Source organism: Chiroxiphia lanceolata, chromosome 8 (genome assembly GCF_009829145.1).
Source record: "Chiroxiphia lanceolata isolate bChiLan1 chromosome 8, bChiLan1.pri, whole genome shotgun sequence".
In the NCBI taxonomy this organism is placed as follows: Eukaryota; Metazoa; Chordata; class Aves; order Passeriformes; family Pipridae; genus Chiroxiphia; species Chiroxiphia lanceolata.
Genome location: NC_045644.1, coordinates 37,589,981 through 37,607,066, shown reverse-complemented (window position 1 = coordinate 37,607,066; position 17,086 = coordinate 37,589,981). Strand labels below are relative to the sequence as shown.

Here is a 17,086-nt window from a genome sequence, read left to right as displayed (position 1 = left end):
GGTAGCTCAGGCAGTGGATAAACTCTCTTTCTTGGGACCACTGGGAAAACTCTTCTAAGTGACCATTCCGTGGCTTCACCTCTCAAACTTCCCAATGGGTAGCAATCAGCAGTCCAGAGATGCCAGTGGGAAAGTGGGTTGCAACTTGCCACCTTCCCACACCCCAGTCCTGGAAGGACTCAGCAGCCAAGCCTAAACAAGGAACCTGCCACAGTTCAGTTCCAGCTGGAGACCTCCTTAACAGCAGGGGTTTGGTTTTTTCCACAGGCTATTTCTGTTTGCCTTTCCTCTCCAGGCAGTGTGTTTAGCACACCCAGCACAGCACCCATCTCCTAACCCCTTTCCCATCTTCTTTTGGGGGGTAACGATGCTCATGGTACAGCCCATCCCAGGCTCTCCCCATTCCCTCCAGCCTGGCCCTTTAAGTAACTTGACCCTCCGGGCTGCAAATCTCACTCTCGAACTAAAAGGATGGAAAAGCATTTCCCCCCTTCCCCCTGGGTCTTTTTTGCTTTTGAAAGCAACTGTCTCTTCCCCTTTCTCTGTTGGTGGGAAGACATGGATCACCAAGGGACAGAGCAGCTTTCTGAGCATTCCCCTCCCATATCAAGGCAAACTGGCGATTTCCCCACCCCCCACTGCTTCTGGCAGCTCTTTTTTCCAGCTTTCCTCCCCTCCCGCCGGTCTTTGGCAAAGCTCAGATGATTTCCAAACCCTCCGTGGCTGCTGGGGGTTGGTACAAAGGTTTAATTATTTGCTTTTCCTTGGGTGTGTAAGGCGGGGATTGGGAGGAGGTTGGGCCCCATGGCCTGACACTGCTAATCTTGCCCACTTTTGTTGTATAGTCCCTCTCTCGCCCCCCTTCCTTCCCTGTCTCCCGCCCGGCTCCCAGAGCCCGCCATGAGTCCGCAGGCACTTTTGGAATGCTTTTGCCTGCTTTGCTTTTCCTTCCTGAGAACAGCAAAAGGTAAGAGACTTTGGGCTGATTTGGGTCCAGGGGCAGGATGGGGTTTGGATGCCCAGAGAGATGAGATGCTCATCCCAGGGCACGAAGAGCCTCCCTGGCTCCACATAATCCAATATGTCCCCAGACTCCAGCTGGGTAGGCAGGAGTGATTGCCAAACTGCACACGGCCTGAGCATCTCCTGAGGCGGGGATATTTTGGGGATCCTGGAAGTCCTCCCTGGGGATGAGGAAAACCAGAGAGCTGGAACTGCTTAAACTGCACACAGTGCAGAACTATAAAAACTTTTCAGTCTGTCTCACTGAGGAAAGCCCCGGGGAATGAGCTGGATTTCCATTGATTCCTGTCTTTTGTTGTTATAACAAAAGCAAACATTTCAGAAACCCAGCAAGTGCATCAGATTTGCAGGAGAATTTCAAGCCACTTCAGAAAATAGGTTTGACTGGCTTTGTCATGGCAAAGGCAACACCCCACCTCGCACGCGCTACAGCCATATTTGTATATGAACAAGAGAAGGGACTCCAAATAATTCTAGATAAATAAGTTTAAAGCAGGGAGTTTGGATCTAAAGCTGCCCCATCAACTTCATTTTGCCTTATCATAAAGTCAGTGATTTAATTAAGTTCTCATGGATAACACATAATATGAAGAATATGACCTCTCTTCTCCCCTACAAATGTTTTTTGTGCCCCAGTTAACGTTGAACAGGCACTGTGAGATATCCCTCTTGTCTGTGGGCATGCTCAGAAAACTTACTTCAGCATTAAAGTGTGTTTCTCTGGCACTCCCTGAAAGTCCTGAAGTGCCCAAGCAGAGCTCCCACTCTGGCCATCACTTCTAAGGCAGAACTGGAAGCCTAAGGTGACACCCCAAGAACACCCAAATATCCAAAAGCAGGCACAGATAATTTCCCATGGAAACCTTTCCATGGGCTATACTTCCACATCAGCACAGAAGTGACCCTTCTGGAGGCAGAGTGGTGCAGGTCTCAAGCATCCCTACAGGTCTGGGGCCCCTCTAGGATGGAAGTTGCTGGGTGCAGCAAGGGGAGGGATTGAGTTTCGTGCTGGCTTCCCTTCAACATCCTTCCCTTGCATCTTTCCACAGGGGATTTGCAGCCACTTTCTTTCCAGCCCAGGACACTGTATCAGTACCACTACACCCTGGATGTCCAGCTGGACCATGTGGCCCCACCATCCCCTGGGGGAGTCTGGCTGCGGGCTCAGGCGTCGGTCCATGTGCGCCGGCTCTGGAGGGACCAAAGCGGGGATGAGCTGCTCCAGGTGCAGGTGTGCAGGGTGGGAAAACCACCACAGCTGGAATACTCCTCCTGGGAGCAACCCAGGAGGTGTAGCCCTCTTCCCTTTCTAGCCCAAGTCATCTGGAAAACATCCTCTCTGACAAAATCCATCGCCTGCAGGTAAAACACACACCAGCCTTAGTGTGACACGCTCGGTCACTGCTCTCTGCCATCTTCTGCTGTCATAGATCCGTGACCTGGAAGCCCAACACAAGCCAGATGAGGAGAGGAGCCAGGATGGCCCTGGAGGTCCCCCTGCAGAGATTGAACTGAGTCAGGAGGCAAAGGCAGAGCTCCAGAAGCCGGTGTTCATCTCCTGGAACAGTGGGAAGGTTAGCTGGACACCTCCTGGGCTTGTCCGTGCCCTCTGCAAAGCACTCCTGTGCACATCCCAAATTTTCCCAGCTATGAAGCCCATAGGATCTGTTACTCCACCTCTGATTTCATATCAGAGCAGAAGAAACTGGACAGAGTGCCCAGTGTAGGACTATCTGGTCTCCCATATGATCCTAGATGGAGCCCCATCCTCCAAAGGGGCTGCAGCATCCCATGTTAAAAGCTCTTCAGTCCTAACCATGGGATACAAGCTCCTTTCTGACCTTCTCCTCTCTAAGGCTTTGGAAAACCGGGATGGGGAGGAAAGGGAAGTTTTGTGAACATGCATCCACAAAGCTCTTGCTATTGAGGGATACAATCCTCCATGAGAAAACTCTTCAGGTGTTTACAGAGTGTTGCTCAGGTTGCAGGGCAGAGGCCTTTTGGCAGCAGAGAGCCTGCAGGGACCCCAGAGATGTCCCCTCAGCCAGGCACCACCTCTTGCCCCCCAGGTCAAAGCTTTCTACGGGAATGAAGCAGAAAGCATCCTGATCTCCAACTTGAAGCGAGGCATCATCAGTCTGCTCCAGCTGCAGCCCCACGCCGGCACCACGGTGGAGGTACGTGCAGAGCTGGGGCCAGATCCTGCCCAAAAGCCAGGGACCATGATGGAGCAGGAGAGCTGGCCCTGGAGCACAGCCAGTCCAGGTGCTTCAGCAGAGGAGGCAAAATTCAGGATAAACAGCACAGGCTTTGCTGTTCCAACCGGGCACTGAGCAAGGATGACTGCTGGAAAGGCAGACGACTTCAAATAATCTCTAGACGATTTTCAGGAATGGGCACACTTACAAAATAGTAGTTTTTCCCTGGACAGTAGGAATAGTGGAGAAAAAACTCTGCAAGCATTCCTGCCAAGCAGGACTTGCTTTGCCAGCAGCCAGCAAACAGCTAAGAAATCCCTCCCTCCAGAGCTCAGGGAGGCTGGAGTGACCTGTGAACAACGTGGAGTAATCTCAGAACCCAAAATGCAGGCACAAAGATGCTGCTGCTGGTGTCAGCCTGAAATGCAAAGATGACCAGATGGACATGGAACTATCCAACACCCCCCCAAATTTGGCCCACTTTTCCAGCTTTTTGGTGATTTTTCTATTTATTGGGTTGTCCTTTGTGTCTGTCCTCTACACAGGTTGTTTTATTGAGGATGATCAAAGCTGGTCACCCTTACCCACCCTGGTCACTCACATTTGTGTTTCAGGAGGATGCCTCTGGGAGCTGCCAAGTCACCTATGCCGTGTCCAACCACTCCGTCACCAAGACCAAAGATCTCCTCAGCTGCACAAAACCAAACTCTGGATTCACCTCTGTAAACAAAGCAAGTTCATTACTCTCTCTGTGGTGGGCTCAGATCATGTCAAGTACATCAGGGCCATCCCCCAGTTGATGTTTTCTACTCCTCAGACTCATTGGATTGGGAATTAGGTTGACAGGACCAAAGGCCTCTGTTTGTTTTGTTTAAAGCAGTAGCCCACGTTCAGCCCTGACATAAATAGATTAAATCCTGTGGATCTTCATGCAGTTATAGCTGCCATGATCAAAACTGAAGGGTTTTTTAAAATATATAAACTCTGCTGAATTCAATATAAAAACAGACATCACCACAGAGAGCCCAGGGGCCCTGGCAGGGATCTCAACACTGGACAGTCACAGGGTGATACCATCACTAATGCCATTTGCTGCCTAAAACCACCACTTGCACCTGGTCCAGCTCTTCCCCTTCCCCAAGCCCTGCCACGTGTGGGCCCAGCCGCTCCCATAACATCTCCTGGTGCTCCCGAGGCAGAGGTGAAGTCCAGCAAGTGCATCATTCCTTTCAGAGGAGGAAATCCAGAGAGCTTCCCCAAGGTCACCACGCAGCACGGCGAGAAGTTGAGCTTTTTTTGGCATTGGCTTGGTGGAAATTGCTGTTGCTTTCCCTTTTGCCTGGGGAGTGTCCTCGCTGATGCTCCCCAGGAATGGGCATTGAGGGCCATTCCTCTTCCCATGCCGTGCAGCTGTGTTGGAGCTGACACTGTTGAATGGGCTTGGAGGAAGAGCAATGCTTTAGGAGGCATTTATTCCCGGTCTGCAGTCTCCAGGAACCACCCACACCAGGCAGGAGCATCCCCTGTTCCCTCTGCTGTGGCTGAGCCCAGGTGACACCACTCTGTAATGGAAGTCCATGTGGTGTCACCAGTCTTCCCACATCAGCCACAGGCAAGAGCATCCCTTTGCCGTGGTCCTCTCCTGGTGCTGCCTTCTCCCACATCTGGGAAGAAGCTGGGCTCTTCTAGATTTCCCTTTCCTACATTTTGCAAGCAAAGCAGGTGACTCTGTGGGCCGAAAAGTTCTTTTTCTGCTGATAGAGAGGAGAGAAATCTCCTGAGGAGAGGGCAAGAGAGAAAAGATTGCATTTTTTCCTCCTTGCTTTTCCTTTTTCAAGGTTTTTGGAGTTGAGTGGCAGCCCAGCAGCAGAAGCCAGTATGTGGTGAAAGACAACCTCCTCCAGTCGGCCCTGGCAGAGGAAAGCCATGTGCTGGCTCCAGCCCTGAGGTCCAGCTCCAGCATCAAGATCAGTTCGAGGTGAGTGATGACTCCAGCCGGGAGCCACAGAGGGTGTAAATCACAAAGCGCTTCCCAATGGCTTCTTCTCCCTCCACAGGCAGCAGCTCCAGCTACTGTCTCCTCCAATGCCTGGTCCAGCAGAGGTGTCTGGACAAAGCCTTGAGGATGTGCTGGCTGGCACAGAGGGACGGCACCAGCCTCTGGGCATGGCCAGCCTGCCCTTCAGGAGGGTCTGCACCAGCTGCCCGTCGGTCAGTGATGCTACTGACCCCCAAAACTCACCACATGCTCTCCCCCCAACCTGGGCACTTGTAGGATTCAGGGTTAAAACACAGTGGTACTTTTGGAGGGGCAGGATGCGGCCCCAGGAGCACACAGAGCTGGGTTAAACTCATCACAGCTCTGAGGGCAGGAAATATTCCCACTGCAGGTTGGGCTGGAGAGGATAAACAAGGGATTATTTCTGCCTCCCCAAATCCTCCAGGCTTTTCGCTTAGGAAATCTGGAATTGCAACAACACGACGCTTACAGTTTCTCCTGCTCTTTTCCTGGAACTCACCACAAATTGGGGTGTGTGGGCTTCAGCACAAGCCCTCAGCAGTGGGGGAGTGAGGCTGCAGTCGATGCCTGCAAGCAGTTGCATGACCCCCATAGGCACCTTCCCACTCCTACATATTTCCCAAGTATAAACATTATCCCATGATAACAGGGGAAAAGAGGCTAAACCCCACCTAACAAGCCTCACCTTTGCAGCTGAGAGCCCACCTGAAGGCTTTTGACAGATGGGGAGTCAAAACAGACCCCTCGAAGGTGGCGACTGCCTGGCAGTTCCAGAGGTTCATCCAGATGCTGCGCAGCGCCAAGAAGAGAGATGTTCTGGAGCTGCTGAGGAGAGCTCCTGAGGAGACACGGTGAGACTGCCAGGAGCTTTCTTGCCAAAATTCTCTGCGTGTAGAACCCTGGCATGAAGAGTCATTCCTGGCTGAGACAGCTGGGGTCATTTGGTGCTGCTCCATACCCCATCCCTGCTCCAGGCAGCCGTAGTGCCAAGGTACTCTGCTTTTCCTTAATGCCCTGCATGGTTTTTGAGGGTCATGCCACTGATGACCTCCCTTTTCTCGCTCCAGCCCCTTCGTCGTGGAGGCAGCAGTGGCTGCACAGTCAACGGCTTCCTTGGCAGCTCTCTCAGAATTCCTGGATTTCAGCAAGGAGGAGCCCAAGTCCCTCCTGGAGAAGTTTCTCTATCCAGCAGCTTTCTCTCCCCGGCCTTCGGGAGAGCTTCTCCACCTGGTCTTAGTAAGTATGAACATCTCCTTTCCTCCCTGAGGGTCCTGCATCTGGGTTGGATCCACGCCCCGTTTCATGCAGGAGGGAACAGCAAGCATGTTTTCCTGAAAAAGGAAAATATGTTTCTGTAGAAATAAATATTCCTGCTCATGGGGTTATTTTATGTATGTTTAATGGGACACTGGTGATGGGAGCTGATGGTCCTCAGAGGAAAAACTTTCAGCAGAGAATGCCTCATGTCAGTACATTACACATAACAAAAGCTTAATTAAAACCACTGTGAAAAATCAGTGGTTTATCCAATTAAACCGTACATGGCCTCCTTCAAGGCAGGTAAGAGCAAGTTTTTCCTCACTTTTGTGATGAATGCTCTGAGATAAGAGGTAAAACATACTCCTCCTCTCTATCTTCCCCCATTTTTTTCCCTGCATAATAATACCCCTTTCCTGATGCCCAGGACAAGCTGGATGGGAAGCAACTGGCCCCTGAGATCTGGGAGACAGGGATAGTTGCCGTGGGCTCTCTGGTGGGCAAGCTGTGCCAGCAGAAGCTGTGTGGGCTGCAGGTGGGTCCTCTGCAAACCCTCATGCTTGGCTTTTTCAGACATCCCCCAGCTCCAGGCATGCCCAGAATGTCTCCTTCCCCTCACCTGACTCTCCTCCTCTTCTGCCCTCCTGCAAACCCCGAGCAGGAGGTGGAGCGTGGGCTGGAAACCATCCTCAGGGGGCTGAGAAGTGCCGAGGAGGACCCTGAGGTGGTCATTTACCTGCTGGCCCTGGGGAATGCGATGCTCCCTGGAACCATCCCCACCCTCCTGGAGCACGCTGAGGAGGGTCCTGCTGCTGTCACCACCACGGCCATCTCTGCCCTGCGGCGATTCCCCGCTCAGAACATCTCCAGCAAGGTAGGAAGCAAAGCTGCCAAGGCTTGGTGTCTTCTTCCCACCCAAAACCAAGCTCTTGGGGTGCTTTTGCACATCACAGCACCGTTTTCATTTCCCTCCTGCATCAGGTGAAACGAGCAATGAGGAGGATCTTCCACGAGAAGAGGAAGAGCTACGAAAAAACCTGTCGCCTGGCTGCTGCAGAAATACTCCTGGATAACCACCCCTCACCCATGGATGTCATCAACATCCTGCTGGCCACCCAGGAGATGGAGACAGAGATGGCAAAATTGCTGCTGCTGAAGGTCCAGAACAGCCTGCATGCCCACCACCACCCAGCAAGGTGGGCCTGGAAGGGAAGGTTGTGTTTTCTCCCCCTGCTCTACATCACTGTTTTCCTCCATCTGTAGTTTTTGACCAGAATGCCTTTAATATGTGCCACCACCCCTGCCTGAGGCTGGCATGGGAGCTGCCTGGAAATTCCTGGAGGAAGAAAAGTGATGCAGATGCCACCCAGCCAGCCAGAACCCAGCATCCTTCCTCATCCTGCCCTGTGACAGTGGGACCCAGGCTCACGTTTTCAGCAGAGTCCTTGGAGGCCAAGGCAGTTCTGGCTGCCAGGGCAGTGCACAATTTGTATCTTGGTGTATCAGGGTGCTCTGCATTAATCTTCCTATCTGCACAAAATCAACCAAGCACTCGCATTTTTCAGGGCTAAACAAAAGCTGCACCATAATGTCTGACTGGTTTATCCTAATAAACCAGGGGAGAGGAGAATTCCAGGATAGCCCATGTCTGCTCATTTCAGTTTTTTGCTCTGGGCAGTCAGCAGCCAAGAGAAATACCTTGGAAATTTATATTTCCTCCTTTGCACAGCCTTGTGTAACGACCACTGACATTTTCTCTTCCTTCCCTCCCAGTGCTGACATACCCTTTCCCTTTTGCTTCCAGGAAGATAAGGAAAGACATCATGGGAGTCCCGCAGATAAATAACTACCACTTCTTCTCAAAAGTTGGCACCTCCTCTTCTTTCTCAGGACCTCTGACAGGTGACAGCACAGAGGACATTGATCCCATGGTCCCCTCAGAGGGCTAAAAGAGGGTCTAGCAGGGAAAGGCAGCTCCCAGGAAAGGCTTAAACTCTATAGAATGCCCCAAAATCTCTGTGTGAGGTTTCTGAGCATGTCCCCCAACACCAGCTGGTTGCCATCACCTGAGATACAAACATACCCTTCTCTAACACCCCTACAGCAGGAGGGCTAGGCTGTGCCACATACTTTTCCCAAATCCTGCTAATTTGAAAGAGGAGCTTCAGCTGGACCTGAAACCAATGGTAAATAATAGGTGGGAGTTTCTGTGCTTTTCCTAAGTCAAGATATTTCACTCCATTCCTCAGTTCCTTTGGTATTTTTAATAAGCTCTTCAAAAAGGAGAATCCTTATACTGAGATTAAGAAACAAAAGAAAACAACAAAAAAAAAATCAAACTTCAGAGAGACTGCAACAAGCAACAATTGTTAAATAACTGCTTAATTCTTCATCCCTCAGCTCTCATTTCTGTCCCTCTTCAAATTATCTCAGTCTAGCTTTGTGGGGGTTAGTGAGGGTGGAATAGCCAACACCTGGGAAATAAAAAACAACCTTGCAATGCTGAATCCTTCAAATATTGCAGGAATGGGAGGAGAAGGTGCAGAGTTTTCCCCTCTGGATCATGTAGTTTTATCAGATACAGAATGGCCAACATAGGAGATCCATCCCTACAGTACCAGCCATACCCTCCATTGAGGAGGCTTACAAATTACCAAGGAGCCACCAGCATCCTGCTTTTAGTGACCTCCCAATTCCTGGAGGAGCTTTTCCAAGAAACCACCCTGTCCTGCTGAGCACTGATGTGGTGACACCGAGTGCAGGGGGTGCACTCACCAGGATCCCAGCTTTGCACCATCCCATCCCCAGCCTCTGTATTTCCACGTCAGCCTTCAGCCCTGCTGCTGCTCTCAGAGCATTTGGGGTTCACCACCATTCAGTGACTCATGTACAAAGAGAGATCATAGAATCGTGGAATGGTTTGGGTTAGAAGAGACCTTAAAGCTCATCTAGTCCCAACCCCTCTGTCGTGGGCGGGGACACTTTCCACCAGACCAGGTGTGCCAGGTGCTGTCCAGGGATCCTTATGGGCATCTCTCTGCCTTTCAGTCACCCAGGACCTGCTTTCCACCTTCGGGCTGGACCTGCTGTTTTTGGAGGGAGGATTCCTGAGGAAGAGCATCTCTGAGTTCTCGCTGCTCAGCCGCGGCCGGCGGCTCCGCGCAGCTCAGGTGCACTGCTGGGAGAGGGGTGGGGGTGACAGCACCAATCCCGTGGTGCCACTGCCCTGTCTGTGTCCCCTCCTAACCTTCTTAGGGTGCCTGACCTCACCTCTGCACTCAGTGTGCAGAGACCCCCAGAAATAGTAAATTCATACCCAGATCACCAAAGTGAAGCCGGACACACCTGCTCTGGAAAAAGGAGCCCCCTGCTCCCCCGAAAAACAGAGGATTTGACACTGATACCTCATGGTGCTCAGGTTGGATGCCTCATTCAACCCACTCCAGGCTGATCTCCCAATCCAAAGGGTGCCTACCCAAGGGTTGGACAAGCATAGCAACTCAAATAGTGCTGTGGGACACAAAGCACTCTCTAGCTTTGCTCTGTGCCGCTCACACATGTCCCACCTCCGTGTTCTAGGTCACCATTGAAGCACAAGGGATGGAGTCGATGATGGGAGAGAACATCTCGGGCGGGGAAGAGGAGCCGGAGCTCATGGCCGGGATGTCTGTCACCTTCTTCGATGTTCAGCTGCGGCCGATCGTCTTCTTCCAGGGATACACAGACCTAATGGCCAAGGTCCTCTTGAGCAGTGGAGAGCCCACAAGTGTGGTCAAAGGGAACCTCCTGCTGATGGATCATCACCAGGTACTGGATGGGGGGTAAGCAGTGACCTGCCTCCATGCCAAATCCTAGTGAATCCCATAAAGTGAGCCAGTGGTTGTTACTCACCACAGATACAAATCTAAGAGCAAGGTGGCACTGCTGGATGTGTCTGGGTGGTGGTAAACAGCAGGATGGATGGGTGGCTTTGCCATGGGACATAAGTGGCATGGCTGGAGTTCCTCCCTTGCAAACCCTGCTGCAGGTTTGGGATAAATGGTTCCAGCAGCCACAAGTCACTGCCGGTGCGAGCCGCTCATGCAAGGGCAGTGCCCAGTCACAGCAAGCTCTGCCTTCTCCATCTCCCAGGTCATTCCTCTGCAGTCTGGTCTACAAGTGACCATCAAACTCCAGGGTGGGCTGGGACTTGACATTTCAGCCGACATGGATGTGGGCATTTGGGAGCAGGAACTGAAAACCAGCATCAACACGAGGTGAGAGGGTGAGGAACTGCCTGGCTGTGGGGATGTGGGTACCTGGGGTCTCAGCACCCAGTGTGGCTTTCCACAGTCCCCAGCTCTTCTCCTGGTGGGCCTGGTTACACTTTTCCATGGCCAGACCTCAAATTAAGGTGTTGATGGAGTTGTTTGGTACCAGTGTGCGGTGCCCAGCACAGGGCCGTTGTTCAGTGATCAGGCTCATGTGCTTCTATCCCACAGGGGAAGCCTCTCCATGGATTTCCAGGCAGAACTAGACTCCCCTTTCCTCCAAGCCACCCTGAGGAGCCAGACAGAGGTGGAGACCTCAATCCACTTTGACACCACGCTGAGGTTTTCCAGCAGCCCCGTGCTCATGTGCCTGCAGCTGAGAGAGGAGCAGGTCCCGTACAGGTAAGTCCTTGGGTACAGTCAGATACTGTACAAACATCATGATGTGCTTGAGATAAAGGAGGATTTCTTGGGGGAAGGTGGGAATTAATGGCTTTACACTTATTGAGCAGGGTGGGTCAAAATTGGTGGGAACGGGGGAAGGACAGTGCAAGTTCATGACAACATGGGTGGAAGCACCATCCCTAGACCACCAGGAGATGGTGAGTATGCTGGTCTGGAATGAGGTCCACCACCAGCACAGCCTCCTGACCATCTTGCTGTTACCTTGTCCCACAGAGAAATCTTCACGGTTTCCAAGTCTGCTGGGAGCCAGAGCAGCACCACTCGAAAAGGCAGGCGTGGCACCATGCCCGGGAGGGAATTTGCCTTGCACCAAACCAACTCCAAGGTCTGCAACCTCCTGCTGACCCTGGAAAAGGAATAGGTGAGTCAGAGCACTACAGGACTGGAGAAGTGCCTTGTCTCTGCCTCACAGCCCTGGGAACCCAACATGAGCTGCCAAGGGCCCTGCCCAACCCCTCCACAACCACCTTTGAGTCAGAAAAATGCTGCAATAAGGACACCAGAAGAGGCCACAAGAGGAAATGCTGCAGGACAGCCAGAGGCACCCCTTGCTCGGGGCTGGAGGAGCCAAACCTGCCCTCACATCCTAAAGGCTGAGATTTCCCCCACCTGGACTCTTGCCCTTCATGGGTAAGGCCTTGCTGGAAGCCGGGCTGATCCTTGTGAAAAACAGGGCCATGATTTCTCACAGCCCAAGAAACTCTCCCACAAGCCTACACCCCCAAATGCCCCGTTTGCTCCCCATTTATCAAAGCAGTCAGGAGGGAGCACATCTGCAGCCAGCTGGGAGGAAATCCCCAGTGGAGGGAGTGAATGACCCTCTTTTAACACATAGCTTTTGTGGCTGCCAAATTGTCCAGGAACACGTTAAAAAAATATCTCTGGAGGAGGTGTGACGTTTTTTAACTTTTTTTTTAATGCATCCTCAGAGATACTCACCTCAGAATAATTCTCAGGGAGAGAGCCAGAGAAGCAAGACAAAATGTTATATGTTCTTTCTGGCTTAAATGAAGGTGTTTGCATTTATTTGCATGCAAAGGCAAGCCAGCTCCCCCCTCACAGCTTGGAGCCATCCTCTTATTCCTGGGGGGAAATTTGCACTCTGTTGCCAGGGATGTGGTTGGTGGCTTCCTGCTCTAGTGTCCACACCTGAATTTTTCCATGTGTTCTTTCCTTCTAGGATAGGCAGGACTGCAGGAATCATCTGAGGTCGTTAAAAACACCTTGAAATTAAAACCCATGAACCCTAGGACAGAGTGAAAACGATGAAAATGGAGAAATTACAGCTCTAAGAGGTGGCACACAGAGCTGAATCTGAAGTCAGCCACACTCAGCTGGGCAACCAAATGATTTCAAAGCTGCCAAGGTGTTTTAAAAGTTCTCCAACCTTGGGTATCATTATTTTTTTAATGAGTAATTGGTGGTGCAGCCTATCCTATTGGACAAATAGAGATGTGGCCACCACAGAGGGCAAAAGATCCTGTTTGACTGACATGGTCCCTCCTGGATGTGAGAATCTATCACAGAAGAGTTTGGACCAACATTACAAAGCTGTTACTTCAAGTAAACATCCTTCAGGGTGGACATAATTCAACCCAAACTGTGAAAGTTAAACAGTGGGATCACACCTCCATCCCATCATCCCATCCTCTTCCTCCTCTTTATCAAGACCAGCACATACTAGATGTGCCTTCTGCTGGTGCCTGCAGACTCAAAACCCATCAATCCAGAGGTGACTCCTGCCTGCAGCCTCTCATCTTCATTTTTGATCCAAAGTTTACATATTAATGGAGAAGCCTCTGGCCTCTCTTATCTCCTGAACAGCAGTTCCCCTTCTCTTTTAATCGAGGCAGCAGATGGAGATAAGATTCCCTCCACCCTGAGTGGTGGAAGGCAGCGTTCCAGCAACAAAGAGATAGAGCAGCTTCCCTTTTCTGCTGATATTTGGGCTCTTTTGGCGACCATTTATGAAAATCACAATTAGCTTCGAGTAAATATTGTTCTTCTGCTTTGCTCTCTGCTCTCAAGCTGGATCGTTACCAGCCACCACCACCCAACACCTCTCCAGCACTGGAGGAAGGCTCATGAAGAAAAAGCAGTATTTCTTCATTCCTCCCTGATAATAATGTGCATTTGAAATATTTTTAGCCCTTTTCTGTGTGTTATAAAACATGCTTTTTAGGGAAAAAGAGAGACATTGAGTATATTGTTTAAATTATGAGCCTGACAATGTAGCACTGAGTCTCCTGGTTTAGGGGGAGGAAAATTGTTTGGGTTTCCATCTGGGGACACTAATTACCAGTGCTTTGGTTATGAACAGAAATAAATGCCATGTGCTTTTATATTTTCTCTGTTTGACTCTTATAACTTCTCTGGACACACGGATGGGAAGAAGAGAGAAGCACTTCTGGCAGGAACAGCATGGCCAAAGCTCTCCAGGGACTGTCTAGGTCTGCATTTAAGGTGCCCCAGAGACATGTGGCTAAATGCCCCATCAGGGCTCCAGAACAGGGGTGTGAGGGCCAGCTCTGCTCCTAGAGCCCCCAGAGCACCCTTAGAGATGACAACAACCACGCAAGAGGGGGCTCCCATGGGGCCAAAGACCCTGCCTTACCCTCTCCTGCCAGCTTCTGCTGAGGTATTGGAGGCCATCCAAGACTTTTTGCTTAAAATCAGGGCTTCCCCTGCACCAAGGCTCTGCTGATTACAGGGCAGTCTCTCCGAGCTGGCCCCAAGGACACAGAGAGGGGACTTGCCCTCGGGTCTGAACAGGGGGATCCCTGTGTGCCCGTGAGAGGGGGGAGCCCATATCACCCTTGTTGCCCTGCTCAGCTTTGCAGCTTTGATAGCAGCTCAGAGTCCCAGTGGCTCCCCAGCCTCGCCCTTTCACCAGGAGCAGCCTGTGATTTCCCACTCCTCCAGTCTCAGGGCAGGATTTGGGCTGGCTCAGCTGTGTTTTACACCCCCGTGAGATGCTATAACCCCTCCTGGCAGGCACTACCCTTGTGACCACCTGCACAGTCCCTATCCAAACTCACTGCTCTCCCAGGTGTTTGGGGGGAACTGTTCAGACCCCAAACCTCTCAGCTTTGGTGTTTGCTCCTCACACAAACCCAAGAAGCACCCTCCTGCCATTTGGGACCTTTTCCATTTTTTTCTTTCCCCTTTCTCCTTCTCTAAAGGAGATTCAGAGAGGCAGATTTGTCATTCAGCTGAGATTTACCCTAATTTTTGAACTTCTAGCCTTATCCTGCCAGAGGGACCAGGTCCTATAGCTGGGATTGGAGTTGAGAATGTATTTCCAGATCCCATGGAAATGGTGATGACATTTCAATTGAGATTTTACCAGTTTTCACTGCTGCTGGAAGCTTTGCTCTCCTGCTGAGCCACCAAACCCCTCAAGTTTTCCAGGTCCCTTCCCGAGATTTTTTTCCTCAGTCCTAGGTGGATGCTCAAACAGCAAAGGCAGTGAAGGAACATGGGCCTTTTAGTGAAGTCACCCATTTCTTTGGCAATGGCTCCAAACCCTCCTAAAGGGACCTTTCAGTCTCGGTTGCTCAGCACAGGCAGCATTGTGCCCATGGAGCTGGGCTGGAGCCACCTCAGTCTAAGTGGGCAGAAAGGGACCCGGACATGTCCCCAAGTGCCAGATCTACACATCTTTTATCCTCCCAGGGATGGTGACTCCACTACTGCCCTGGGCAGCCTATGCCAGTGCCTGACAGCCCTTTCCAGGAAGAAATTTTTCCTCACGTCCAGTCTAAACGTCCCCCGGCTGTTTCCTCTCATCCTGTGACTTGCTCCCCCGGAGCAGAGCCCGACCCCCATCTGACTCCACCATCCTGTCGGGAAGTTGTAGGGGGTAAGAAATCCCCCCCGAGTCTCCTTTTCTCCAGGATAGCCACCCCCATCTCCCTCAGCCTCCCCAAACGGTCCTTTCATCCACGAGCAGAGGAAAGGGATATACAGGGAGGGGTGGGGTGCCAGGTCTGATTCCTGCTGGAGATCCCCCAGGACAGCCACCACCCAGCTCCGAGGGACCTTGCAAGGGGCGAGAGGCAGAGCAGCCCAGAGCCAGGAGCTGGAGCAGGGCTCCTGCCACCTCTCCAGGAGTGGCTTTGCACGTGGAGCTGCAGATCAGCAGTGACCTCCAGTGGCTGCAGCCAAATCTAATGGAGATGTCAGGACAGAGCCCCTCCGCTCCGGCCCCGCAGGGATGTCCCGCAATCGGCACTCAGAGTCGTGGGACCTTTGTGATGGGTCAGGGCTGACCCCTGGCAGCCCTTTACCGCCCTGAGCTGGGTTCTGGGTGGCAATGCCGTCCTCTCCTGGCCTCCAGGCTTGCCATCACAGGCAATTTCCCATATTTTCTTTTCCCCCGCGAGCCACACCATTCCCAGGACATCTCCTACAGCCCTCAGGAGAGCGCATGGACACCACTCACCAAACAGGGCGATAAAACATTATCTACCTGTCTATCCCAGCTGGCTCCAGAGGCAAAACTAACACGAGAAAGTGTGCACAAAAGTGAGGGGAACGTGTGTGAGAGCATAGACCGTGGGCAGGGAGCAGCTCTCCCTGGGAGCTGAGTCTAAAGCACTGGGGCAGAACTCTGATCAGCCACTGCTCTCTCCTTCCTCGGCAGCTTGTAATAAAAAGATCGTATTTCCTCACTGCTGAGCCCCAGTGATTGCCAGGCTCCGTGAAAAAATTAAAAGAAAAAGTGGTTTGGAACTCACCAAAGCAGTGGTGTAAATCCCAGCACTGAACTGTGACAACAGCAAACCTCACACAGAGCTGCAGTTGCATATCCCAAGCCTCTGCTGCAGAACTTGCAGCTGCCCTGGGCCACGCACATCACACCAACAAACCTGCAAGGCTTCCCTGAAAGCCTGGGACGTGCACAGGGACACTTATCTGGGAGTCACAGCACCCTGGAGTCACGCTGGAGCAGACTGTGGGTAAGCAGCGGAGCATCCATGCAGCAGCAACCAGCAGGGTTGCTGTTATAACCTGCCCAGCCACCAGGGGTGGAGGGGAAAAGCTGTGAAGCTGCAATGGGACACAGCTGGGCAAACCACAGCAGCTGTGCCATGAGGTTATCCCTGCAGGAAAAGCTGGGGCTGGTGAGTCAGGCAGGGAGCCTGGGAACTGGCTGAGCCGAGCCAACAACTCTCCAGGGCTGGGATAAAACCCTCTGGCACATCAGGTCCAAAACCCAGGGGAAAAAGCTGATATTTTCCTAGAAAATTGTTCTACCCACTCCATCTTGGCCAAGAATGCAAGTATTTTCCTTTCTATAGGGAAACAGGTATTAGCAGTGTTTGAAGAGACAGCCAGAGGCCCAGTTCTGTGTGGGACAAGGGTACAAAGGGTGACACGGGGCCAAACACCTGCTCTGGCCCATCTCATAGAATCAAAGAATCACAGAATGGTTTGGTTCGAAAGGGACCTTTATGCTGGCCTCGTTCCACCCTCCTGCCAGCGCCAGGACACCCTCCACCACACCAGCTTCTTTCAAGCCCTGTCCAACCTGGCCTGGCAAGAAACCCACTGACCACAACCACACCAGTTGCAACCCCTGAGGTCTTTCCTGTGCCTTTTAAAGCCGAAAATCCTTCTCTGCCCCAATATTTTGGCTGTTGCAGCCTCATAGATGGAAGGTGCAGTGAGCCCTAGGTCTGCTATGTGAAAGGGAAGCATCCAACCACTTGGCAACAGACAGGTGGAAGAGCTTTTCCATGGTAAAAATCAAAGCACTTGAAAATGTGGAGTTTAATATTATGTACTTTGCTCTTGACTTTGACACATAGTTAATTAAGATGTGGTGTGTAGTCACTGTAGCAAGTCAGAAAAGCTATACACAACTGAAA

General features: G+C 51.7%; 1 protein-coding gene across 1 annotated transcript; it reads left to right on the top strand.

Moving 5' to 3' along the window:
- The first annotated feature begins 792 nt into the window (after positions 1-792).
- LOC116790392 (microsomal triglyceride transfer protein-like) lies at positions 793-12,451 on the top strand. Its single transcript, XM_032695283.1, has 19 exons — positions 793-967; positions 2,073-2,254; positions 2,454-2,597; positions 3,093-3,200; positions 3,836-3,952; positions 5,060-5,199; positions 5,279-5,432; positions 5,935-6,092; positions 6,309-6,477; positions 6,926-7,033; positions 7,160-7,372; positions 7,480-7,694; positions 8,303-8,400; positions 9,547-9,668; positions 10,078-10,305; positions 10,630-10,754; positions 10,980-11,150; positions 11,427-11,574; positions 12,394-12,451. The coding sequence occupies exons 1-18, from the start codon at positions 901-903 to the stop codon at positions 11,572-11,574; spliced, it is 2,667 nt and encodes an 888-aa protein (XP_032551174.1). The 5' UTR covers positions 793-900; the 3' UTR covers positions 12,394-12,451.
- Positions 12,452-17,086: the final 4,635 nt, after the last annotated feature.